Below are 26,770 nucleotides of genomic sequence, written 5' to 3' on the forward strand. Positions count from 1 at the left end.
TCCTCTCAATTCCATTTACCCCCTCAGGTATTATCCTTCAGGCGGCAGGTGATGAAAATGAATAAACAGATGTAGAAGAATAAGTGTGGTCTCTTCCCGACTTTACTCAAAGGTTCAACTCTTTAATGGAGATCCCCATGGTATTTTATTTGACTCTGCTTTATTCCTGGTAAATCCAGGAATTGCCTCCTACAGATTAGAAGGCTAAATGCATGAGTTAGGGGAGAAGGGAGAGGATGAGGTTAAAGAAACAGATAGTCAACAAGGTAGGAGGGGATGTGACCACCATAATTATTTATATCAGAGTCCTACAAGACACAAAGTAAGCTGACAATTGAAGCCACCAGTTAGTGAAATATTGTACAAATAATAATTCTGGTATTCTTGTTTTCAGACGCTGCGTGCTGCTGGGAAAACATACATGATATTTTTTGTGCTGGTCATTTTCTTGGGCTCCTTCTATCTAATAAATTTGATCCTGGCTGTGGTGGCCATGGCCTATGAGGAACAGAATCAGGCAACGCTGGAAGAGGCGGAACAGAAAGAGGCTGAATTTCAGCAGATGCTCGAACAGCTTAAAAAGCAACAGGAGGCAGCTCAGGTAAATCCACCAAATCAAGTATGTCCTGTCTCAGGGTATGAACTTTTTTTATTGTTTTGGTTGTTACAACAACACTGGAGAGAAAGTGAGAAACAGATGATTGTTTGTATTTAGGAGAAACGGGTGGTATAGGGGGTTAGTCAATATTTCTACATTATTCTGATCATCTGTAAATCATTTAGTTTCGCTGTTCCAAGATGTTTATAATATTGACCACAATAGAAATCTTTCATGCTATTTTAATCATCTTGAAAATTTTAGAACTCAAGGAAAAATGTGATTTTGAGGTCTTCTCAGGTGAGAAACTTTTACTGAGTGAGTATACTGGCATTAGAAGAATGCTAAGAAATTATCTTTTCTTAGGAAAAAATGGTTATTGTGTAAAAAGATGTTCATGTGGTTCTTAGAAGATAGTCTTTACCCAAAAATATGTTGTCTTTTATGTGGTTGCTTGTCTTTCTAAATAAAGAAGTGATCAAATAATGTAATGCCCTCTGATAGAGCAGTAGGCATATAAAAGTCACCAATTTTATGGAGATCAGGGAACTTAAGAATTACTTCATCTTATAGTATGAGAAAATGCCCTTCCTATCACTTCCATCTTTCTTCACTCCTGTTTAGCATCGAAACTAACTGTCTTTACTATAAAAGAAAGTTGATTGGGGAATATTAATTTATTTGCAAGCCTATATCGAGGGCACTCTTGGAAACAATGAAAATCATCAAAAAGTTCCAACAAGCTGTGACAAAGAGCTTTGTTTTCATCCTATGACCATGTAGCCAGCAAAAACCAGTGCTGACTTGAAGAAACTGGGGATGATCTTTGGAGAACCGAATGTGTTGTTTTGCTTAGCAAAAACTATTGACCCTCTGGTCTCTAGTCTTTTGGATAGAGTATTGTAGAGGTGAGACAGGATATCACCTTCTATAAATTTGGTTGATAATATTTTGAGGGTACTGGACAATCCTATTTTAATAGCTAGAAACAGGCCCTCAGTTCTTTATCTCATGCCTCCTCTCTTTGGATATGACCCCAGGTAACTCATCACCTTTTCTTCCATGCCCTAGTTTGTGTGTTGTTTTTTTTTTTCCCCAGTGAAAAAAGGACAGTGCTAATTACCAATTTTTAGAGTAAATCAAATCCCAAAAGAAATATGAATATATGTTCTTGTTGGTGTCTGATTGATCCTTTTGAGTATGTGGTCTGTAAAAATTGTTAGCACAGAGAAAATCAATTTATTTCTAAAAGCCTTTATTAGATGGACAGGAAAAAAATGTCCTCATATTTGCAGTTTCTTCAGTGTAAGATTAACTGGAGTCAGCTGAATTTTTTATCAAGTATTTTGCAAATACTTGAGCTAAATTTTTAAAAGTAAGTTCTTCTCCACTTCCATGCTGAAACCATGTCTCCTCAATGTAGCAGGCAGCAGCTGTAACTGCCTCGGAGCATTCCAGAGAACCTAGTACAGGAGGCAGGCTCTCAGACAGCTCATCTGAAGCCTCCAAGTTGAGTTCCAAGAGTGCAAAGGAAAGAAGAAATCGGAGAAAGAAAAGAAAACAGAAAGAGCAATCTGGTGGAGAAGAGAAAGATGATGATGAATTCCAGAAATCTGAATCTGAAGACAGCATCAGGAGGAAAGGGTTTCGCTTCTCCATAGAAGGGAATCGGTTGACATACGAAAAGAGGTACTCCTCCCCACACCAGGTATGGCACTGCAGAGTTAAATGATGCCTGGATGCAAATTAGCACATAAAGCTGTCAGGGGGAGAGGGGAAGGGGCGGCTGGTGGCTGGGAGGAGAAGTGAATACAACTTAGGAATTTTTATCAACTGAATTGACTGCTTTAAAAATATATATATATATATATTTAAATCTATCCTTTCTATACAGTTTGAAAGAATTTTAGTTTGCATATATGTAAACCTGCAGCTTGGTGTGTATGTGTGTGTTAGTCGCTCAGTCATATCCTGCGGCCCACCAGGCCCCTCTGTCCTTGGATTTCTCCAGGTAAGAATACTGGAGTGGGTTGACATTCCCTTCTCCTGGGAATTTTCCTGACCCAGGGATCAAACCCAGATCTCCTGCATTGAAGGAGGATTCTTTACATCTGAATCACAAGGGGAAGCTCTACAGCTTGGTGTATTAAGGTAGCATAGAATCAAAAGTCAGGAGACCTGAATTCTCACCTGAACTTGTCTCCTGGCACTTGTTCCAGCTAACATCTTTCTGGTCCACAGCCTTTTTAACGAGAAAAAATGTGGATGACTCATCAGTAATGTCTTTTTGTCTTTTTGGTTATTTTATGTTGTGTGTGTGTGTTTTTACAACCCAGACTTCTTTAGAAACCATAATGCATGCTTCTGAAAATATTCACCGTGGTATGCTTTATGAAACAGCACATCACTCTGAGTTTCAGAGGTCTTAACTTCAAGCTCCAACAACACTGTGCCTACTAGATGCAATGGGAATAATAATTCAAGTGATATTAGGAGGATGGACTTAAACAATTTGTGCCAAAGTGTTGGAATTTCTTGACGCGAAAGAGCAGTGGAAACAGATATGCCCTTGTTAAGGTCATGCTGTTTATTGAGTGTTTACAGTGTCCACAGTAAGGTGCTAAAGATGTTTGCATTTGAACTTGAAAACTGTAGTTCAGGGTTTTGTTTTTCAATACCTTTAAGTTGCGGTCTATCTCTCCAGTTATTAATCTCAAGGGCTAGAAACCTTCTCTTATAAACTAATTTAATCTGAATGCACATAAAATGAGAATGTTAATCAAGGAATGGGTCATGTTCTGTTAAGAATGCTGAAATCCTCTTCAACTTAATCTTACAAAATAAAAGCACATTCCAAATGACCATACTAATATGAGTTTAATTTTTTTTCGGTTTCACACTTACAGTCTTTGTTGAGCATCCGTGGCTCCTTATTTTCTCCAAGGCGAAATAGCAGAACAAGCCTTTTCAGCTTCAGAGGGCGAGCAAAGGATGTGGGATCAGAGAACGACTTTGCTGATGATGAGCACAGCACCTTCGAGGATAACGAGAGCCGCAGAGACTCCTTATTTGTGCCCCGACGGCACGGAGAGCGACGCAACAGTAACTTGAGTCAGACCAGTAGGTCGTCCCGAATGCTGGCCGTGTTTCCAGCCAATGGGAAGATGCACAGCACTGTGGATTGCAATGGTGTGGTTTCCTTGGTTGGTGGACCTTCGGTTCCTACATCGCCTGTTGGACAGCTTCTGCCAGAGGTGATAATAGATAAGCCAGCTACTGATGACAATGTAAGGAAGTTTTAAATAGTTCAGGCATGGCAGGCCCATGATTGCTGTACCAGCCAGTGTTTCTACAGAATGGAACCCCTTGAGAATGATTCCTGGTTGGTCAAGCTGTGAATGCACCTGCATCTTGTATTACCTTTAAAAGACTAACCAACTAAAACTGAAGGCCTCAACACTCTCTTGCATAACACCTGAATGCATTTATTTACTAAATGTGCTAAGGATAAATTATACACAGTAATAAATGACTGCCTCCAGTTGGAGGATTTGCTATATACCCATGCTGAACTATCTTTAGATAGCAGGCCATCCACTAAAGACCTGGTATACGAATAAATGAACAATTCCTATATTTAAGTGTAAAGGGTGTATAATAAATCTTTCCAACAGATTCTTTGATATAGCCTGCTTTAGTGTAGAAGATTTCAAGAACACTGTGCCTAAATAGATAGCTTCATTATTATCTTAAAATTTCTAGTACTCGTCTTACTAAAAAATAATGCTGATATAGGTCTTCTCAAAACTAATCTAAATGGAGAGACACAAAAATTATTAATACAGACAGTTAAAAGAATTCACTGTGTACAAAGGTATGTGTTTGTGAATATATACCCAGATAAGGAATTTCTAAACACGTGCTGCCTCTTATTAGACCTGGAAATATATCAGCATGAATGAGGCATGATCAAGTCAGAACTAGATGACTTATTGCTTTGGTACCCTGGATGAAACTGTTGTCCATGCAGCATGTATTGTTGTTTTTTTTAACATACAGCTTGTGTTGTCAATGACCATCTGTGTCTTGTGTCCAGAAAATGAGATGGCAGCTACGTGTGTTCTAATTATTTGTATTCCTTTAAAAATAAAGGGCTACCTTCTCAGAATAAAATGCTCTGATCATTTAGGTGACTTTTCAAGTTATTACTTTGCTGTTACTTCTGAAATAAGCAAATTGTTACATATGTCACTCACAAGGTTTACCAAGGATATCAAAATTATGTTATGTCACCTAAAACTATAAAACCAGAGGGTAAAAAGAAAACCCTCAGTTTTGGTGTATGAATAAATGGCTAACAGTTTGGACAGTCCAGGCTAATGCTACAATAAGTCAGCAATATCTGCCATCACCAATTAAATATGAGCGTGCATGATGCATGTACTTCACGAATTTCACTGTGTCGCAATGGCTGTTTGCTTGTCATATTGCCCGAGTTAAGCATTGACTACATTAACATTTTCTCTACAGGGAACAACCACTGAAACTGAAATGAGAAAGAGAAGGTCAAGTTCTTTTCATGTTTCCATGGACTTTCTAGAAGATCCATCTCAGAGGCAAAGAGCAATGAGCATAGCCAGCATTTTAACAAATACAGTAGAAGGTTTGTAACAAATTTTGTTGCAGTTTTAGTTGTTTTCACTGAATTTGTATTGTCTTATTTGAAACACATGTCAGTAAGTTGGAAGTAGTGTATTCCAAAGAAAACATCATAGGTTTTATTTAAGAGTTATTTGTTATATATTTCTATATTCTAGAAACTTTTTAAAAAGTTACTTAAATTCCATGGTTTTTGCAACTCTGAAGAATGTATCCTGTATGTTTTATTGGGGAGTCTCTCAGTAATGACCGACTCTGCACTACACCAGGCTTCCCTGTCCTTCACCATTTTGCAAAGCTTGTTCAAACTCATGTGCACTGACTTGGTGATGCCATCCAACCATCTTGTGCTCTGTCGTCCCCTTCTCCTCCTGCATTCCATCTCTCCCAGCATCAGAGTCTTTTCTAATCAGTCCGTTCTTCGCGTCAGGTAGCCAAAGTATTGGCGTTTCAGCTTCAGCATCAGTCTCTCCAATGAATATTCAGGATTGATTTTCTTTAGAATTAACTGGTTTGATCTCCATGCAGTCCAAGGGACTCTCAAGAGTCTACTCCAACACCACAGTTGAAGAGTTGAAAAGCATCAGTTCTTTGATGCTCAGTCTTCTTTATGGTCCAACTCTCAAATCCATACATGACTACTGGAAAGACCATAGCTTTGACTATATGGACCTTTGTCAGCACAGTAATGTCTGCTTTTTAATATGCTGTCCAGGTTACTTATAGCTTTTCTTCCAAGGAACAGGCATCTTTTAATTTCATGGCTGCAGTCATCATCTGCAGTGATTTTGGAGCCCATGAAAATAGTCTGTTACTGTTTCCATTGTTTCCCCATCTGTTTGCCATGAAGTGATGGGACCAGATAGCATGAGCTTCATTTTTTGAATTCTGAGTTTTAAGCCAACTTTTTCACTCTCCTCTTTCACCTTCATTAAGAGACTCTTCAGTTCCTCTTTGCTTTCTGCTGTTCAGTTCAGTCGCTCAGTCATGTCCAACTCTTTGTGACCCCATAAATCGCAGCACGCCAGGCCTCCTTGTCCATCACCAACTCCCAGAGTTCACTCAGACTCACGTCCATCGAGTCAGTGATGCCATCCAGCCATCTCATCCTCTGTCATCCCCTTCTGCTCCTGCCCCCAATCCCTCCCAGCATCAGAGTCTTTTCCAGTGGGTCAACTCTTTGCATGAGGTTCCCAAAGTACTGGAGCTTCAGCTTCAGCATCATTTCCTCCAAAGAAATCCCAGGACTGATCTCCTTCAGAATGCACTGGTTGGATCTCCTTGCAGTCCAAGGGACTCTCAAGAGTCTTCTCCAACACCACAGTTCAAAAGCATCAATTCTTTGGTGCTCAGCTTTCTTCACAGTCCAACTCTCACATCCATACATGACCACTGGAAAACCATAGCCTTGACTAGATGGACCTTTGTTGGCAAAGTAATGTCTCTGCTTTTCAATATGCTGTCTAGGTTGGTCATAACTTTCCTTCCAAGGAGTAACTGTCTTTTAATTTCATGGCTGCACTCACCATCTGCAGTGATTTTGGAGCCCCCCAAAAATAAAGTCTGACACTGTTTCCACTGTTTCCCTGTCTATTTCCCATGAAGTGATGGGACCAGAGTTAAGGTGGTGTTATCTGCATATCTGAGGTTATTGATATTTCTTCTAGCAATCTTGATTCCAGCTTGCACTTCTTCCAGCCCAGAATTTTGCATGATGTATTCTGCATAAAAGTTAAATAAGCAGGGTGACATTATACACCCTTGATGTACTCCTTTCCCAATTTTGAACCAGTCCATTGTTCCATGTCCACTTCTAACTGTTGCTTCTTGACCTGAATATAGACTTCTCAGGAAGCAGGTAAGGTGGTCTGGTATTCCCATCTCTAAAAGAATTTTCCACAGTTTGTTGTGATCCACACTGTCAAAGGCTTTAGTATAGTCAATGAAATGGAAGTAGATGTTTTTCTGGAATTCTGTTGGTTTTTCTATGATCCAATGGATGCTTGCAGTTTGATCTCTGATTCCTCTGCCTTTTCTAAATCCAGCTTGAACATCTAGAAGTTCTTGGTTCAAGTTCTCAATTCTCTTGACAGAGAATTTTCAGCATTTTGCTAGCATGTGAAATGAGTGCAATTGTATGGTAGTAAAAGACTGATGCTGGGAGGGATTGGGGCAGGAGGAGAAGGGGACGACAGAGGATGAGATGGCTGGATGGCATCACTGACTTGATGGACGTGAATTTGAGTGAACTCCAGGAGTTGGTGATGGACAGGGAGGCCTGGCATGCTGCAATTCATGGGGTCGCAAAGAGTCGGACATGACTGAGCAACTTATTATTTTTTTTTATGGACATTCTTTGGCATTGCCCTTCTTTGGGATTGGAATGAAAACTGACCTTTCCCAGTCTGGTAGCTACTACTGAGTTTTCCAAATTTGCTGGCATATTGAGTGTGCCATTTTAACAGCATCATCTTTTCAGATTTGAAATAGCTGGAATTCCATCACCTCTACTAGCTTTATTAGTAGTCATGCTTCCTAAGGCCCACTTGACTTCACACTCCAAGATGTCTGATGCTAGGTGAGTGATCACACCATCATGGTTTTCTGTGTCATTAAGATCTTTTTTGTACAGTTCTTCTGTGTATTCTTGCCACCTCTTTTTAATACCTTCTGCTTCTGTTAGGTCCATACCATTTCTGTCTTTTATTATGCCCATCTTTGCATGAAATGTTCCCTTGGTATCTCTAATTTTCTTGAAGAGATCTCTGGTCTTTCCCATTGTTTGTTTGCCTCTATTTCTTTGCATTGTTCACTGATGAAGGCTCTCTTATCTCTCCTTGTTATTCTTTGAAACTCTACATTCGATAGGTATATCTTTCCTTTTCTCCTTTGCCTTTATCTTCTCTTATGTTCTCAGCTATTTGCAAAGCCTCCTCAGACCACCATTTTGTCTGTTTGCATTTCTTTTTCTTGGGGATGGTTTTGATCAATGCCTTTTACATAGCATTATGAACCTCTGTCCATAGTTCTTCAGGCCCTCTGTCTATCAGATCTAATTCCTTGACTCTATTTGTCACTTTCACTGTATAATCACAAGGGATTTTATTCAGGTCATACCTGAATGACCTAGTGGTTTTCTCTACTTTATTCAGTTTAAGTCTGAATTTGGCAATAAGAAGTTCATGATCTGAGCCACAGTCAGCTCCTAGTCTTGTTTTTGCTGACAGTATAGAGCTCTCTGTCTTCAGCTGTAAAGAATATAATCAATCTGACTTTGGTGTTGACATCTGGTGATGTCCATGTGTGGAGTCATCTCTTGTGTTGTTGAAAGAGGGTGTTTGCTATGACTAGTGTGGTCTCTTGGAAAAACTCTGTTAGCCTTTGTCCTGCTTCATTTTGTACTCCAAGGCCAAATTTGCCTGTTACTCCAGGTATCTCTTGACTTCCTCATTTTGCTCTCCAGCCCCCTATAATGAAAAGGACATCTTTTTTTATTGTTAGTTCTAGAAGGTCTTGTAAGTCTTCATAAAACCATTCAACTTCAGCTTCTTTGGTATCAGTGGTTGGGACATAGACCTGGATTACTGTGATATTGAATGATTTGCCTTGGAAACTACTGAGATCATTCTGTCTCAGACCAAACTACAGGGAGAGAACACAGTCCCACCCATTAACAGAAAATTGGATTAAAGATTTGATGAACATGGCCTTGCCCACAGAACAAGAGCGAAACAGAGCAAGAGCGAAACAGAGCAAGACCCAGTTTCCCCACAGCCGATCCCTCCCATCAGGAAGCTTCCACAAGCCTCTTATTCTCATCCAGCAGAGGGCAGACAGAATGAAAACCACAATCACAGAAAACTAACCAAACTGATTGCATGGATCACAGCCTTGTCAAACTAAGTGAAACTATGACCCAAGCCGTGTAGGGCCACCCGAGATGGACAGGTCATGGTGGAGAGTTTGAACAAACGTGGTCCACTGGAGAAGAGAATGGCAAACCACTTCAGCATTCTTGCCTTGAGAACCCCATAAGTGAAAGTGAAAGTGAACTCGCTCAGTCGTGTCTGACTCTTTGCGACCCCATGGACTGCAGCCCACCAGGCTCCCCTGTCCATGGGATTCTCCAGGCAAGAACACTGGAGGGGGTTGCCATTCCCTTCTCCATGAACAATATGAAAAGGCAAAAGATGTGACACTGATAGAGGAGCCCCCAGGTTGGTAGGCATCCAGTATGCTACTGGAGAAGAGCAAATCAACAGCTCCAGAAGAAATGAAGAGATTGAACCAAAGCAGAAACAGCACCCAGTTTTTAATGTGTCTGGTGATGAAATCAAGTCTAATGCCGTAAAGAACAATATTTCATAGGAACCTGCAATGTTAGGTCCAAGGATCAGGGTAAATTGAAAGTGGTCAAACAAGAGATAGCAAGAATGAAAATCGACATTTTAGGAATCAGTGAACTAAAATGGACCAGAATGGGTGAAATTAATTCAGATGACCATTATATGTACTACTGTGGGCAAGAATCCCTTAGAAGAAATGGAGTAGCCCTCATAGTCAATAGAAGATTCTGAAATGCAGTACTTGGGTGCAGTCTCAAAATGACAGAATCCTGTCTGTGGCAACTCCTTAAAACTGCACAAAAAAGTATTTCTGTAAAGAGTTTCTAATCCTATTAGTCATAGTGACTGTACCTTCTATTCCATTTAGTTTAGGCAAATACCATCCTAAACACTCTCAAGATTGGAGGGGAAGAATGGGTTATTCTCACAAAATAAAAACAAACAGCTGATTCTTGGCTCTCTTATAGCCTGAGGATGACAGCATAGCCAGACATTAACATAGGATTACACACAGTATCTCTATTAAAAAGACAATCCACGTAACTTAGAGCCAAATATGGAACCACAATATCAATGCATAAGAGAAGAAAATCATTCTTTGATATCCCTGTTCTATGTTTATGTCTGATGAAATTTTGGGGAGGAATCTAAAGAGTAAATTAAATTCTATTTTTTAAATCATGTTTTTTTAATAATGAAGTACAAAAATAGGTTGACTATAGCAAATGAGAATGTTCGGTTAGTGAAATCTATTGATCTGAGAGGAATATATATGTTTAAAAATCTCTTTTGGTGGTTGTTTTTATTTTTATTTTTTTAATCTAGAACTTGAAGAATCCAGGCAGAAATGCCCACCCTGTTGGTATAAATTTTCCAACATATTCTTAATCTGGGACTGTTCGCCATATTGGTTAAAAGTGAAACATATTGTCAACCTGGTTGTGATGGACCCTTTTGTTGACCTGGCCATCACCATCTGCATTGTCTTAAATACCCTCTTCATGGCCATGGAGCACTATCCTATGACAGACCATTTCAATAATGTGCTTACAGTAGGAAACTTGGTAAGCATATTGGAAGGTAAATGTGTTCAGTCTTCAAATTTTCTGTTTGAGAAACTGTTTGCTTTTCATGTTCTATAGCAGTCTTACCACCACCCTTTCTACTTCCTTGCTTTCAAAAGATGGGAATTATATCTAGCTGGCTATACCCTACTCTTTGCCAAAAATAGCCCTTAACAGCCCTTAATATCCAAGCTGAAACTGCGAAAGACAGCAATATAAAAACAGGCCTACATTACTACTTGAAAAAGTCAATACTGATATTTATAAGTAATACAAGGCACAGAAGCAGTTCATAGTTTAAGGATACACTTTTTGACATGATGTTATCACAGTTTCCCTACATATAGAAGACTAAAATAAAATTACAGATCTTTTTATCTTGATTAGTCATTCATCTTCACTATAAGCCACAACTTATTTAACAACTCACAATGGCTCCAGCTTTTTACTTCCAAGATCTAGGTAGGGTCTGTATTATTTAATCCATCTAGTCTAGATCAAAGCCATACAATAATAAAAAACATCCAGTGCATTTTGTGCATTGTATGATTAACAAGGCCATTTTTGGTGAAGGTTTCCACCTAATTCTTTCTCTTCTGAGCTTAAAAAAAAAAACAAATTGTTAAAGTGTTTGTTGTCTCAATTTAGGAATATTAGCTTTCATTTGCTGAAATAAAGGTCTCTAAAATAACGTATTCATTTTTCATAATATTTGTTTTGAGGTTTAAAGTTTTTGATGTTAGAAAGAAAAATATGTAAAGCATCCTGAATTATAGTATTCCTATTTTTAAAGTTTTAGTATTTACTGTTGAAGTAATTTTTTCATGTGCATTATAAATAATGATAATAATGCACATATTATAATATAGGTATGCATGTAAAATAACTGAGTAGAGGGAAATGGGAATAAGCTTATAGAAAAAACTGTTTATGGGAAAAATCTTGTCAGTACCTGTGCTGTATGAAGTCTGGAGGAAAATGCAGTGATGTAATGGAAAGAACACTGACTAAAAATAGATTTGCTCTCAAATCCTAGTTTTTCTAACTTTCTAGTTATGTTGGGCAAGCCACTGAACCCATCTGAAGACATGTTTCCTAATTGGTAAAGTAAGAGTTATAATACTCACATTATGTGTTTAACAGTGTTTCATTTGAGGATGAAATTAAATAACATATATGAGAGCTTTTTAACAACTACAAATTATTGTGGAAATGTAAGCATGTAGTAGAATAATTACTAGTGTAAACATTTTGTTCTAGGAGCAAATATTATGGCATGCTACTTTATCATTATCTGATGGAATTAGAGTAACTTTGTTTTGATCTTAGGTTTTCACTGGGATCTTTACAGCAGAAATGTTTCTGAAAATTATTGCCATGGATCCTTACTATTATTTCCAAGAAGGCTGGAATATCTTTGATGGTTTTATTGTAACGCTTAGCCTGGTAGAACTTGGCCTGGCCAACGTGGAAGGATTATCAGTTCTCCGTTCATTCCGTTTGGTAAAGAACAAAACAAAGACAAAAACCTTTCCAACAATCAGGGTTCTTGCATCATAGATTTTACCACACACCATTAACATTTTAAGTTTTTTGTGTAATAACATTTGCATTGTTCAAAACAGTCCCTAAGTGGAAAAAAATATTCCCACGTATTTAGGAAAAAGCTTTATTGTAAAAACCCTGGTCATATAAAGTTGAATATGTTACTCAATTACCATTCCAACTAATTATTGTTCCTAGAGATGACTGCAGTTAATATTTTTGCATCTAAGAAAATATTTTAATGAAAATGTATTTTAATAGTACTTTGAAAATATTAATACCCTTTTATATTGGTGAATAACAATCAGATAAGGATGTGCATGTAGAAACCGTTTCTAATTGTATCTCTGGAAAATATTCTCCTTCCCAAAATCAGAGGAGAGAAATCAGAAGAATTATTTACTTAGTCCACTGATTCACATTTATGTGCATGCAAATAGGGAAAGAATTGTGAAGTCATGGGAAGTATTCCAAGTTCTTAAATGCACGCGCATCTAGCCATGTTAGTGCTATAGAGGAGCATTATGAATAATAAACACTTTACTTATAGCTGGGCTCTATGTGCTGTTACTTTGCCTGCTATTGACAAATGAATATCTTTGAGCAGAAATCATTGAGATCAAATATTAATATTAGTGTCAGTCCAGGTATGCCTTACATCCACCTTTACAAAACAAATGAGAGACAGTATGTCCCCAAGTAATAATTAAAAATTCACTCTCAGGGAAAATTATCTACATAAAACACGGAAGGATGAGATTCTTCCTGGGTGGGAGGGAGGGTTTCCAAAACTTAGCCATGAGACTGGCCATGGTCAAGGATAGGACAGATGTTGTAAGAGAGTTTTGTTGTTGTTGTTCTTTTTTTTTTTTTTTTTTAAGATAAGAAGCTCTTTACAGGAAGACCTTTGCTTCTTGTTTGGTGAAGTGCAACATTTGCTCACAACTCTCTGTTCCTGATAGATTAGAAATATGTCTTGGAGTAAAGCAAAGCACTGACACAGACATCCAGACAACCTGCTCTTCACGTCTTTTGCTTAGGAGGGTGGTGCTATGACAGTGCAATGGTGCAGGTCATTTCTAATTGGTTACAGTCCAAAGGTAGATGGATTTAAAAGTCTGGAAAGCAAAGTGTAAGAATGCAAGGTGGCTCTTACCTATTTCTCCAATCAAGATTGTAAGTTTTGCAATCAGCAGTGGCCCAAAACATCCACTAACTCTCTTAAAAAATGTCTTTTGTTATACACTTCAATATCTTTCTTATTAAGTTATTATCGATATAACACTATATTTCAGGTTTACAACATATGATGCAATATTTGTATATAGTACAAAATGATCACCACAATAAGCTCAGTTAATATCCATCACCGTTAGAACATCTGTAGAGCAAAGGTTGTTAGAGATTCCATTTTAATCATTTCTTGGTAAACCTCACATGTAATGCTTTCAAAGATTGATCATAATAACATATATATTTTTTATTTTCCAGCTCCGAGTTTTCAAATTGGCAAAATCTTGGCCAACATTAAATATGCTAATAAAGATCATCGGCAATTCAGTGGGGGCTCTGGGAAATCTGACCTTGGTGTTGGCCATCATCGTCTTCATTTTTGCTGTGGTTGGCATGCAGCTCTTTGGTAAAAGTTACAAAGATTGTGTCTGCAAGATCAACAGTGAGTGTAAGCTCCCTCGCTGGCACATGAACGACTTCTTCCACTCCTTCCTGATTGTGTTCCGGGTGCTGTGTGGAGAGTGGATAGAGACCATGTGGGACTGCATGGAGGTCGCCGGGCAAGCCATGTGCCTGACTGTCTTCATGATGGTCATGGTCATTGGAAACCTGGTGGTATGTACCCATTTAAGATATGAGTTTCAGAAATGCATTAAGAGCACAATGAAATGACGACCATTTTGTCTAAAACAAAATTATGATTATTAATTTCAAAAGTCTCTTACCTTGGATACACTTATAATCTTACTTTGACAGCACAACCAGTGACCCTACAATGTTTCTTCTCAACTGTTTTGCCAGTCATTTCATCACATTTATTATGTGAACTCCCATGGAGTATAATATTAAAGACAGGCTTAGAAGGATATGTTGAAAACATTCAAAAAATGCAGATCCAAGGAAGGGAAAAGTCTGAAAAAAGTAATAAATTTAGAGAAAACTCAAACTTACTTGCCAGTATTGGAGAAGGCAATGGCACCCCACTCCAGTACTCTTGCCTGGAAAATCCCATGGATGGAGGATCCTGGTGGGCTGCAGTCCGTGGGGTCGCTAAGAGTCAGATACAACTGACCGACTTCACTTTCACTTTTCACTTTCATGCATTGGAGAAGGAAACGGCAACCCACTCCAGTGTTCTTGCCTGGAGAATCCCAGGGATGGGGGAGCCTGGTGAGCTGCCGTCTGTGAGGTCACGCAGAGTCGGACACGACTGAAGCGACGCAGCAGCACTTGCCAGTATAGGACTAAAAAGTGGTACTTTCCATTGTTCCTAGCTATTTCAACTTTTCTTTGGCCAGTCATTGTAGATAGTATTCAGTTACTCTTATGTCATAAGGCAGATGGATGAACTAACCTGGGTTAGTCAATCCTTACATCAAAACAGAGGTTGGCTAAGGACTCCTAACCCACATGGAGTAACTAATCCATCCTCTTTTAGGTTTGGTACCTTACTGTACTGTACCTTTTGGTACGCTTTACTGTTGTAAAGCATCTGTCTACAGTAAAGCGTCTGTCTACAATGCGAGAGACCTGGGTTTGATCCCTGGGTTGGGAAGATCCCCTGGAGAAGGAAATGGCAATCCACTCCAGGACTATTGCCTGGAAAATCCCATGGACAGAGGAGCCTGATAGGCTACAGTCCATGGGGTTACAAAGAGTCGGACACGACTGAGCAACTTCACCTTAGTGTTACCATATAAAAATATATCATATACTCCAAAGGATACGTACATTAATATGCCAGTCTCATGGAAATATTAGTGATTGTTTATAAATAGTTGTCCTAATTAGTCAACAGTGGGGTATGAGAAAAATAGTAGATCAAGAAAATATATATTGATGCAAAAAGCGTCTGCCTCCAATGCGGGAGACCTGGGTTCGATCCCTGGGTGGGGAAGATCCCCTGGAAAAGGAAATGGCAACCCACTCCAGTATTCTTGCCTGGAGAATCCCGTGGATGGAGAAGCCTGGTAGGCTACAGCCCACGGGGTTGCAAAGAGTCGGACACGACTGAGCGACTTCACCTCACCTCACCTCACCTCAATGTTAAGCCCATAATTCTCATTCTGGATTATAATGATTTTCTTTCAATTAATACCCAACTTAATATCTCTTCATCAAAAAAGAAACTATAACATGCAATTAAATGCATAGTTTTAAAAACTAAGGAATTTTAAGTTTAAAACTCTTATGTAGAGCCCATACAAATTTATTTCTTATAATCACATAATTTTAAGTTTAGTAAAACCTGAGGTCAGCTTCTTCGGTGTCTTCATTTTATAAGTAGAGACCAGTGGAAATCATGCCTTTGCCCATGGATGAACTGTGGCATAGCCCAGATCACAAATTGAGATCTCTGAACTTCTAGTCACTATGCTGTGGTGTTCCTTTCACCTCATTGTTAGACCTTATAGTTTCCTCAGCAAGGAATAAGTGATCTCAATCTGCTCTTCTTCACATTGGGATGACATTATAATGATGTTTGTGTTATTTTTAAGGTCCTGAACCTCTTTTTGGCCTTGCTTCTGAGCTCATTTAGTGCAGACAACCTTGCGGCCACTGATGATGATAATGAAATGAACAATCTCCAGATTGCTGTGGATAGGATGCACAAGGGAATAGCTTATGTGAAGAGAAAAATATATGAATTTATTCAACAGTCCTTTGTTAGAAAACAAAAGATTTTAGATGAAATTAAACCACTTGATGATCTGAACAACAGGAAAGACAATTGTATGTCCAATCATACAACAGAGATTGGGAAAGATCTTGACTATCTTAAAGACGTAAATGGAACCACAAGTGGAATAGGAACCGGCAGCAGTGTTGAAAAGTACATTATTGATGAAAGTGATTACATGTCCTTCATAAACAATCCCAGTCTTACTGTGACTGTACCAATTGCTGTAGGAGAATCTGACTTTGAAAATTTAAACACAGAGGACTTCAGTAGTGAATCAGATCTGGAAGAAAGCAAAGAGGTAAGATTTTATAGATGTGGTTGGGTATAAATGTATATGTATATACATGTATTATATTGCCTGTATTTATGATTATATATTCTCCATGTAGGATATTTTTGCCATAATATAAAATATTATTTCATTGAAGAACCAAAGATTTAAGCTCAGTGAGATGATTAATAAGTTAAAGAATAATATATATGTATGTTTTCTCATCCTCATAGTATAAGATTTCTCATCCTAAGTAATGGGTATTTGTTAGATATTAATCCGGGGAATGAACAAGCATCGTTGGATTTAATCCTTGTAATAACCTCAGAAAGATTTGTTGTTATTCTAACCTGTCAGATAAGAAAATTAGCTTAGGAAATTTAGAAGCCCATATTATAATGAGGAGCTATAGCTGAGAATTGAACTACAGTCTTTATGAGCTCTGTATATCTTACACTGCATTGCACTAATTCACATACATGGGGGAGAAGTTAACAAGAAATAGTCTATGTCGTTCTGTTAAGGTGACTCAAATGGTAAAGAATCTGCCGGCAATGCAAGAGATGCAGGTTCGATCCCTTGGTTAGGAAAATCCCCTGGAGAAAGGAATGGCTACCCACTCCTGTATTCTTTCCTGGAGAATTCCATGGTCAGAGGAGCCTGGTGGGCTATAGTCCTTGGGGTTGCAAAGAGCTGGACATGACTGAGCAACTAACACTTTCTTCTGAACTTCATGTTAATCTTCCAGGCTGCCATAGCAATGCTCCACACACTGGGTGGCTGAAACCATCAAAATGTATTTTCTCACATTTCTGGGGAGTGGAAAGGGCAAGGGCAAGGTGCTAGGAGGGTCAGGGTCTGGGGAGAGCTTTCTCTGCATTGCAGATAGCTGTCTTATCACTGTGTCCTCACATGGTCCATCCTCAGCATGTGGGTGTGAGCTCTGGTCTCTCTGCTTATAAGAGCACCATCCCTGTTGCATTGGAGGTTGGATCAAGACCTCACTTAACTTTTATCACTACTTCACAAGCCCTGTCTCCAAATAGAGTCACACTGGGAGTTACAGCTTCCAAATACTAATTTTGGGGAAACACAATTCAGTCCATAGCAACTGACTTAGAAATATTAATCTGAAATTTTAATGGATTTAAAAGATAATTCCAAAGAAACATAAAACACCTTAACTTCCCATTTATTGTGTGGAAGTCTCTAAAATGGTAAGATGGCTTAGGTTACATAGTCCAAATTTTTAGACAGTTTATTTAAACAATTTATTTTTAAAACAGGTTCACAGAAAAATTGAGAGGAAGACAGCAAAATTGCCACATACTCCAATTTATTTGTTGAAGCTATATTGATGTGTCATTATCACCCAAAGTCCATAGGTTACATTTGGATTCATTCTTGGTATTATCCATTTTATAGTCAGTTCAGTCATTCAGTCATGTCCAGTTCTTTGCAACCCCATGGACTGCAGCAGGCCAGGCTTCCCTGTCCATCACCAACTCGCAGAAATTGCTGAAACTCATGCCCATGGAGTCAGTGATGCCACCCAGCCATCTTATCCTCAGTCATCCTCTTCTCCTCCTACCCTCAATCTTTCCCAGCATCAGGATCTTTTCAAATGAGTCAGTTCTTCACATCCAGTGGCCAAAGAATTAGAGTTTCGGCTTCATCAGTCCTTCCAATGAATATTCAGGACTGATTTCCTTTAGGATTGACTGGTTGGATCTCCTTGCAGTCCAAAGGGCTCTCAAGAGTCTTTCCCCACACCACAGTTCAAAAGCATCAATTTTTCAATGCTCAGCCTTCTTTATAGTCCAACTCTCACATCCATACATGACTACTGGAAAAACCATAGCTTTGACTAGACGGACCTTTGTTGGCAAAGTAATGTCTCTGCTTTTGAATATGCTATCTAGGTTGGTCATAGCTTTTCTTCCAAGGGGCAAGTGTCTTTTAATTTCATGGCTATAGTCACCATCTGCAGTGATTTTGGAACTCAAGAAAATAAAGTCTGTCACTGTTTCCATTGTTTCCCCATCTATTTGCCATGAAGTGATGGGACCAGATGCCATGATCTTTGGTTTCTGAATGTTGAGTTTTAAGCCAGCTTTTTCACTCTCCTCTTTTGTACAAATGTCTGAAGGCATTTATTGACTGTTATTGAATCACACAGAGCCATTTCTATGGGTCTAAAAACCTCTGTACTCGATTCATCCATCCTTCTGTACTAACCTCTGGCACTGATCTGTAACTGTTTCTGCCCTTTTCAGAATATCATATACTTGGAGTCATATAATATGTAGCCTTTTCAGACTGGCTTCCTTTACTTAGTAATCTGCATGTAAGACTCTTCCATGTCTTTTCATGGCTTGATAGTTCACTTCTTTTAGTGCTAAGTACTATTTTGTTGTCTGAATATTTATTTGTCCATTCACTTACTGAAGGACATCTTGGTTATTCCAAGTTTTGGCCATTATGAATAAAGCTACTATAAACAGAGTCATGTGCAGGCTTTTGTGTGGACATAAGATTTCAACTCATTTGGTTAAATACCAAGAATGGCGATTGCTGGTGGTATGCTAAGTGTAAGTTTTATTTTGTAAGAATTTACAACCTGGTTTCAAAGTGGCTGTACGGCTATTCACAGCCACTAGCAATGAAGGAGAGCTTCTGTTGCCCCGCAGCATTTGGTGTTGTCAGTGTTCAGGATTTTGGCCATTCTAGTAGATGTGGTGTTGTTCAGCCGCTCAGTTGCATCCAACTCTTTGTGACCCCATGGACTGCAGCACACCAGGCTTCCCTGTCCTTTGCCATCTCCCAGAGTTTGCTCAAACTCATGTCCGTTGAGTCAGTGATGCTCAATAGATGTGTAGTGGTACCATACTGGTTTTCCTTATTTTTCATTGAAGGATAATTACAATATTGTGCTGATTTCTGCTATATAACAACATGAATCAGCCATAGGTATGCATATGTCCCCTCCCTTTAAAGGTCCCTTCCCGACCCATCCCACTCCTCTAGGTTGTCAGAGACTTGAACTCTCGAGTCATATGGCAAATCCCTACTCGCTGTCTATTCTACATATGGCAGTGTACATGTTTCCATGCTGCTTTCCCCATTCATCTCACCCTCTCCTTCCCCCCACCCCCGTGTCCACAAGTCAGTTCTCTATGTCCGCATCTCCATTGCTCCCCTGCAATAGGTTCATCAGTCCCAGATTTCTAGACACCATATAAATATACAATATCTGTTTTTTCTCTTTCTGACTTACTTCACTCTGCAGGCTGTAGGTTCATCCACCTCATTAGAACTGAATCAATGCATTCCTTTTAATGACTATTATTCCAGTGTATATCTGTACCACAGCTTCCATTCTATATACGTACCATTACTTTGCCAACAAAGATCCGTCTAGTCAAAGCTATGGTTTTTCCAGTAGTCTTGTATAGATGTGAAAGTTAGACTACAAAGAAAGCTGAGTGCCGAAGAATTAATGTTTTTGAACTGTGGTATTGGAGAAGACTCTTGAGAGTCCCTTGAACAGCAAGGAGAGTCAACCAGTCCATCCTAAAAGAAATCAGTCCTGAATATTCATTGGAAGGACTTATGCTGAAGCTGAAACTCCAATACTTTGGCCACCTGATGTGAAGAACTGACTCACTGGAAAAGACCCTAATGCTGGAAAAGATTGAAGGCAGGAGGAGAAGGGGACAACAGAGGATGAGATGGTTGGATGGTATCACCAACTCAATGGACATCAATTTGAGTAAGCTCCAGGAGTTGGTGGTAGAAAAGGATGCCTGGAGTGCTGCAGTTCATGGGGTCACAGAGTCGGACCTGACTGAGGAACTGAACTGAACTGACTGACCCCAGCTTCTTTATCCATTCATATGTTGATGGACATCTCGGTTGGTTCCATGTCCTAGCTACTGTGAATAGTCCTGCATTGGACATTGCTTTTTAATCCACATCTTATGAAGAAGTATGATGTGGAGGATCTTTTCCTATGGTGCTTTGTCATATGTTTGTCTTCTTTGATGAGGGATCTGTTGAGAGCTTTGACCTGTTTTTTTTTTTTTAAATCAAGTTGTTTTCTTATTGTTGAGTTTTGAGAATTCTTTGTGCATTGTGAATAGCAGTCCTTTACCAGCTTCATTTTTCAAAGGTTTTCTCCTAATCTATGGCTTCTCTTCTCACTCTCTTGATGATGCCTTTCACAGAGCAGATATTTTTCATTTTAATGAAGTCTAGTTTATCAATTCTCTTTTTCATGGATTGTGCCCTAACAGATTTCTGAATTTTGGGCAAAATTGCTGAGACAATGCAAAAGACAAATAAAATCATATCTCCCCAATTAGAAAGTAATTCCTTTGGCAATGGATTGTGTTTTATATAATTTTAATCCTCTGAAGCACCTAGTACAATGTTGTATACATAATAAGGGCTCAATATCTTTTTGAGTTTAGAATAATTTGTATGGATACTAAAGTTAGAGTGTGTTGGTCTTAACTCTATTATGAGCAATCACTGATTGTATATTATCCAATTTCCTAGTTATAATATGAGTATATCTGTCCTGTAGTGCTTATAGGAATCTTATGAGAATCTAAAAGCTGTTCAGAAGTTAAAAGGACTCAAAAGCAAAAGGTAGTGATGGTGCAATTACTACCCTAACTCTGCTTAAATAAATTCTTTTAAAATCAATTGAGTTATTAAACTTATATATCTTTGGAATAAAAACAACATATTAGTAGCATAGTTAGGGGAAAGTACCCTTATTTTAGCAATGAACGCATGCCAGAATGAAGTAAAACTGTCATTTGAGTCTTTGTAATTCAGATCATTTTAATAACATGTCATTTGTTGTTTGCTCACCACAGATAAAGCACTGTTTATAGGGCTTTACACATAGCATTATCTCATTCAGTCTTCACACCATGAGATAGATACTATTATTCTAATCTACAAATAAGAAAATTGAACACAAAGAGTTTAAGTAACTTGCCAAGGTCATACAAGTAGTAAAGATTGATCCTGGCCTAGAATCCAGGAAGTGAGCTTATATTTTGAACCATTACTTGAAATTTCCTTAACAATGTCTAAAAGAATACTATCTCTGGTATCTCTTTGAATTGAATAATACTGTTTACTGACAAACTAATAAGTGTTCTCTATAGAGCTGGTATTGAATACCAAGTCCTTGTCACCTGGCACAGGTTAATGATATAGCCAGGAGAATCTGAATCTCCATCAGTCCTGGAGGGTCCTCTTTCTCCTTTGCTGGCCTATAATTTAGATTGATATACTTCTGCATACCACACTAATCTGTAGCAATCTGCTAATTACAAAGCTCTTATTCTCCCAAATTATAGGTACTCAAAGTTGTGCTTTAGGAATATACCTTTCTGCATTTAATCCCACCTGCAAGAATCCTCCAAATGATTAGGAAGCACTTCTGTGGTTGCATTGTTAGTTTATGAAGCCTTTGAGAATAGAGAAAACACCAACCTTGTCTTACTCACCTTAAGTCCGCAGCATATACAAAATGTTTATTAAATGAATGAATAAATGAGTAGTGAATAGTTCATTGATCCCAATGAACAAGTAGATCCCACTTGTCCTCTCAGTGATAAATATTTCCTTACTGTTTTGCTGATAATTCCTCATTTAATACTTTTATCTTTATTATGCATGATAATTTTCACACGAACATTTTCAATCTATTACATACTGCTGAATATCAGCAAGTTAAATTTGTGCTACCACCTAAAGGTCTACAGGGAATGCCTTATGTGGACAGTAATCAGTTTTCAAGTGTGTCTAAGAACAAGGATTAAGCTCATTTCATTTAACACATTATGCCCCACATTTATCCTAGTCTCTAGCATACAGTAAGTATCCAGTAAATGCATGTTAAATAAAGAAATAAGAATAGGAAGTCTTTGGTTAATCTTGAATCAAATGGATATATATCAAAACTTCTGCAAATATCCAAATTTATGAACACCATGATAACATAATTTTCCCCAATAGAAAAATAGCAGACAATATATCTGGAGATATTAAGAATCTTCTGGAAGATAGGTATATATGCCTCCAGCTTTTTTGTGTAGACCATCTCTTTACCTCATGGTCTCTACAGCAGGGAGTGCCTCCATCTTATTAGTTTGACATACGTTAAAGCAGAATTCAGAGTATGTGTTGTATGTTCAGCCCAACTCCTTACAAGCCCATGGAGGGTAGCCTTCCAGGCTCCTCTTGTCCATGAAATTTTTCAGGCAAGAGTACTGGAGTGGGTTGCCATTCTCCACCTCAACCCCTACATAAGGCAAATCTTTGACTAACAGAAGATTTCATAATTAATAACAAAATTTTATACATATTGAATATGAATAATCAACTGAAGACTGTCATTACAACATAAATCTTGATGAAGAGATCATCTGAGTTTAGGGATGATAAGGAAATTAGAGTCAGTATTTGATTTTTCCATAGCTTCCCTATGGAAATTCTAAATCTCAGTACAGAATCTGTTCCTTTGATACTGTTGCTTTGCTGTAAGTTTTTAATAGAAGTCACTTTAATTTTTAATATGGTTAGTGTACACTAGAAATATTTACTAATGCGCAATGTACACAATGAAATATTAATACTGATATTTTTGATGTTGAGCATCTCAACTATGTATGTTTTAAGATATATATCTTAAATATATGTTAATATGAATACATATAATAACAGTAAAATTCTCACCTTTAAAATAGTATATGCCAGCTTTTAAAATATTTTTTTCAAAAATAAAAAATACATGTATTATATACATATTCTATATCCTTTTGACCCTTAAATTCCAGATTTATTTTTAAAATATTTTATCGTATTATAAATTGAAATTCTATTACACCCTATAAATAAGCTCCTTGTAACAAACCAAGTCTAAAATAACAGTATAAACATCCTAAGGTCGAGTCAGAGAACAATAACCAAAAAAAATGTGGTCACTTACTCAAAGAAATATTGTGGAGAGTACTATTTGCTTTGCTTTGTTTTGCTTCACCCTCAAGGTCAAAATCGTTTGCTATAGTAGAAAATATTTTTTAAAAAGCAAGAAATGTTGCATAAATCCACTGAGGAGGAAAAATGCTCTTCCCATCAGGACTGTAGTTATTAAGTGGTTATTGAATGCCCTTGTGTACAAGGCAAAGTGGATGCTTCAGATGCGATGCAGCTCTTTCATTCTCTCTGTTCACTTATTGTCATCCTGCCAAACCTACATGGACAATAAGTCAGTATAGAATTGAGCCATTGAGAGTTACATGTGAAAAAATGAACTAGCACAATTGGAAATGAGTAAATTAAAGGTCAATTCATGGATTAATAAACATAAAGCTCAATACTTAAAACAGTCTATTAATCCCAAAGACCATGAGAACCAATTGCTTTATTATGTGAATGATGAATTTCAAAATAAAAGTGAGCTTCAATGTAAGAACAAAAAAGGAAAAATTAATTGTTTTATTGGTTTTAAAATCAATACAAGTACTTATTTGAAAATTTTATTTTTGTTGTTATCCAACTTATTTAGTCGTTTATCTGAATTCATATCTCATGTTTATATCAGATCTAAAAATCTTTTCCTTCCCTTTTTGAGTAATAGTGTTTTTACTCCAACCAAATAAAGGATTCAGAACCATATTATCTTTGATTTCAACAATGATAAATATAAAAATACACTGAAAAAGCATAATGGTTGTGAGAGTTTTAATATTATCCTTTTGGTCTGTGATGAATCAAAGAAAAATAAGGATGTCAATCTTTGAATAATATAAATAGTAAAATGTTATAAATGTTTGTTATCTAGAAAAACTATATGTACAGAGAATTCTAATTTTCAATGGCCCATGGTGTATTTACCTAAATTAATAATGTACTGGGTTTCAAAGTAAGCCTCAATAAATTCAAACAAGTAGACATTGTAGGGTTATTATACCAATAAATTCAAGATAGAAGATGTCATATAGGGTTATTATCTAATCACAATGCAGTTAAACTAGAAATTAATAATAAAATAACAGAAAAAATATAACCATTTGAGGATTTATGAGTTTCCTCCCAAGCAAATGTTGGGTTAAGTAGAAAATAAAATATATAAACAACTGCTAAGAAAATAAGAACTTTTTCTCTCAAAAATCTATGAAATTGGACCAAACACCCTCTGAATATCTCACTGTTAACAAAGATAACCAAGAACGGATGAAAGAACATGACATAGAACTTAATTTGAGAAATGAGAAATAGAACAACAAAACAAAGGGTACATGAATGAAGAGAAATTAATATAGCCGATGATATTAGTGTAGTAGGTGGTTCTTAGGGAAAAAATCAATAAAACATATGAACTTTAGTATTATCAGCAGGATCCTAAGATGATGCCAATGACTCAACAAGCTTGGGTTCAATTTATTAATGTTGTTATTTCATCTATTTTTGTTTAATACATTTGTTACTTATTTTTTAGTTTCAAATTCACATGATAGTATACATGTTAGAATGGCATTCTCAAATCATCCCAGTCCTCTGAGTCCAAAGTCCGTTATACACATCAGTCTCTTTGTCTTGCATGGTCGTCATTGCCATCTTCCTAAATTCCATATATATAGCACAGCTTTCTTATCCATTCATCTGCTGATGGACATCTAGGTTGTTTCCATGTCCTGGCTATTATAAACAGTGCTGCGATGAACATTGGGGTACATGTGTCTCTTTCAATTCTGGTTTCCTCTGTGTGTATGCCCAGAAGTGGGATTGCTGGGTCATAAGGTAGTTCTATTTGCAATTTTTTAAGGAATCTCCACACTGTTCTCCATAGTGGCTGTACTAGTTTGCATTCCCACCAACAGTGTAGGAGGTTCCTTTTTCCACCAGCATTTATTGCTTGCAGATTTTGGATCGCAGCCATTCTGACTGGTGTGAAGTGGTACCTCATTGTGGTTTTGATTTGCATTTCTCTAATAATGAGTGATGTTGAGCATCTTTTCATGTGTTTTGTTAGCCAGAGATGAGTTGTTTGTCAGTTGCTTCATTTTGCTATTATTTTCTCCCATTCAGAAGGCTGTCTTTTCACCTTGCTTATAGTTTCCTTTGTTGTGCAGAAGCTTTTAATTTTAATTAGATCCCATTTGTTTATTTTTGCTTTTATTTCCAGAATTCTAGGAGGTGGATCATAGAGGATCCTGCTGTGATTTTATGTCAGAGAGTGTTTTACTTGTTAAAGAGATTGTCTTTACTCCATTGTATATTCTTGCCTCCTTTGTCGCCTGAAGTCATTGATTCCTCCAGTTCCATTCTTCTTTCTCAAGATTGCTTTGGCTATTCGAGGTTTTTGTATTTCCATACAAATCTTGAGATTATTTGTTCTAGTTCTGTGAAAAATGTGGCTGGTAGCTTGATAGGGATTGCATTGAATTTGTATATTGCTTTGGGTAGTATACTCATTTTCACTATATTGATTCTTCCAATCCATGAACATGGTATATTTCTCCATCTATTAGTGTCCTCTTTGATTTCTTTCATCAGTGTTTTATAGTTTCTATATATAGGTCTTTAGTTTCTTTAGGAAGATATATTCCTAAGTATTTTATTCTTTTCGTTGCAATGGTGAATGGAATTGTTTCCTTATTTCTTTTCTACTTTCTCATTATTAGTGTATAGGAATGCAAGGGATTTCTGTGTGTTGAACTATGTTGAATAGTAGCGGTGAAAGTGGACATGTTGAGGTATGTTCCTTCTATTCCTGCTTTCTGGAGAGTTTTTATCATAAATGGATGTTGAATTTTGTCAAAGGCCTTCTCTGCATCTAAGGTTTTGCATTCGTTATATCAGCAAATCTGGAAGACCCAGCAGTGGCTACAGGACTGGAAAAAGTCAATCCTCATCACTCATCACCCATGCTAGTAAGGACATACTTAAAATCTTGCATGCTAGGCATCAGCATTATGGGAACCAAGAACTTCCAGATGTCCAAGCTGGGTTTAAAAAAGGAAGAGGAACTAGAGATCAAATTGCCAGCATTTGTTAGATTATAGAGAAAGCAAGGTAATTTCAGAAAAAAACATTTCTTTCTCTTTCATCAACTACGCTGAAGCCTTTGACTGTGTGAAAAGCTCTTAGAGAGCTTTTCATGACAAACTGTGGAAAGCTCTTAGAAAGATGGGAATACCAGACCATCTTACTTGTCTTCTGAGAAACCTGTATTTGGGCCAAGAAGCAACAGTTAGAACCTTGTATAAAACAACTTACTGGTTTACAACCGAGAAAAGTGTATGACAGGGCTGCATGCTGTTACCCTGTTTATTTAACTTATAT

General features: G+C 37.6%; 1 protein-coding gene across 3 annotated transcripts in view; it reads left to right on the forward strand.

Annotated features, from left to right (window-relative positions):
* Window positions 1–26,770, forward strand: part of SCN1A (sodium voltage-gated channel alpha subunit 1) — a 155,499-nt gene that overhangs the window by 88,509 nt on the left and 40,220 nt on the right. For 2 of the 3 annotated variants that reach the window (XM_060411115.1, XM_060411114.1), the window contains 8 exons: window positions 395–601; window positions 2,022–2,306; window positions 3,505–3,885; window positions 5,129–5,261; window positions 10,429–10,667; window positions 11,997–12,170; window positions 13,704–14,060; window positions 15,944–16,426. In XM_060411115.1, coding sequence (XP_060267098.1) covers window positions 395–601; window positions 2,022–2,306; window positions 3,505–3,885; window positions 5,129–5,261; window positions 10,429–10,667; window positions 11,997–12,170; window positions 13,704–14,060; window positions 15,944–16,426 — 2,259 coding nt within the window. The remainder of the gene's footprint in view (window positions 1–394; window positions 602–2,021; window positions 2,307–3,504; window positions 3,886–5,128; window positions 5,262–10,428; window positions 10,668–11,996; window positions 12,171–13,703; window positions 14,061–15,943; window positions 16,427–26,770) is intronic. The other variant, XM_060411113.1, reaches the window with a different exon arrangement.

This window comes from Ovis aries, chromosome 2, assembly GCF_016772045.2.
Source record: "Ovis aries strain OAR_USU_Benz2616 breed Rambouillet chromosome 2, ARS-UI_Ramb_v3.0, whole genome shotgun sequence".
In the NCBI taxonomy this organism is placed as follows: domain Eukaryota; kingdom Metazoa; phylum Chordata; class Mammalia; order Artiodactyla; family Bovidae; genus Ovis; species Ovis aries.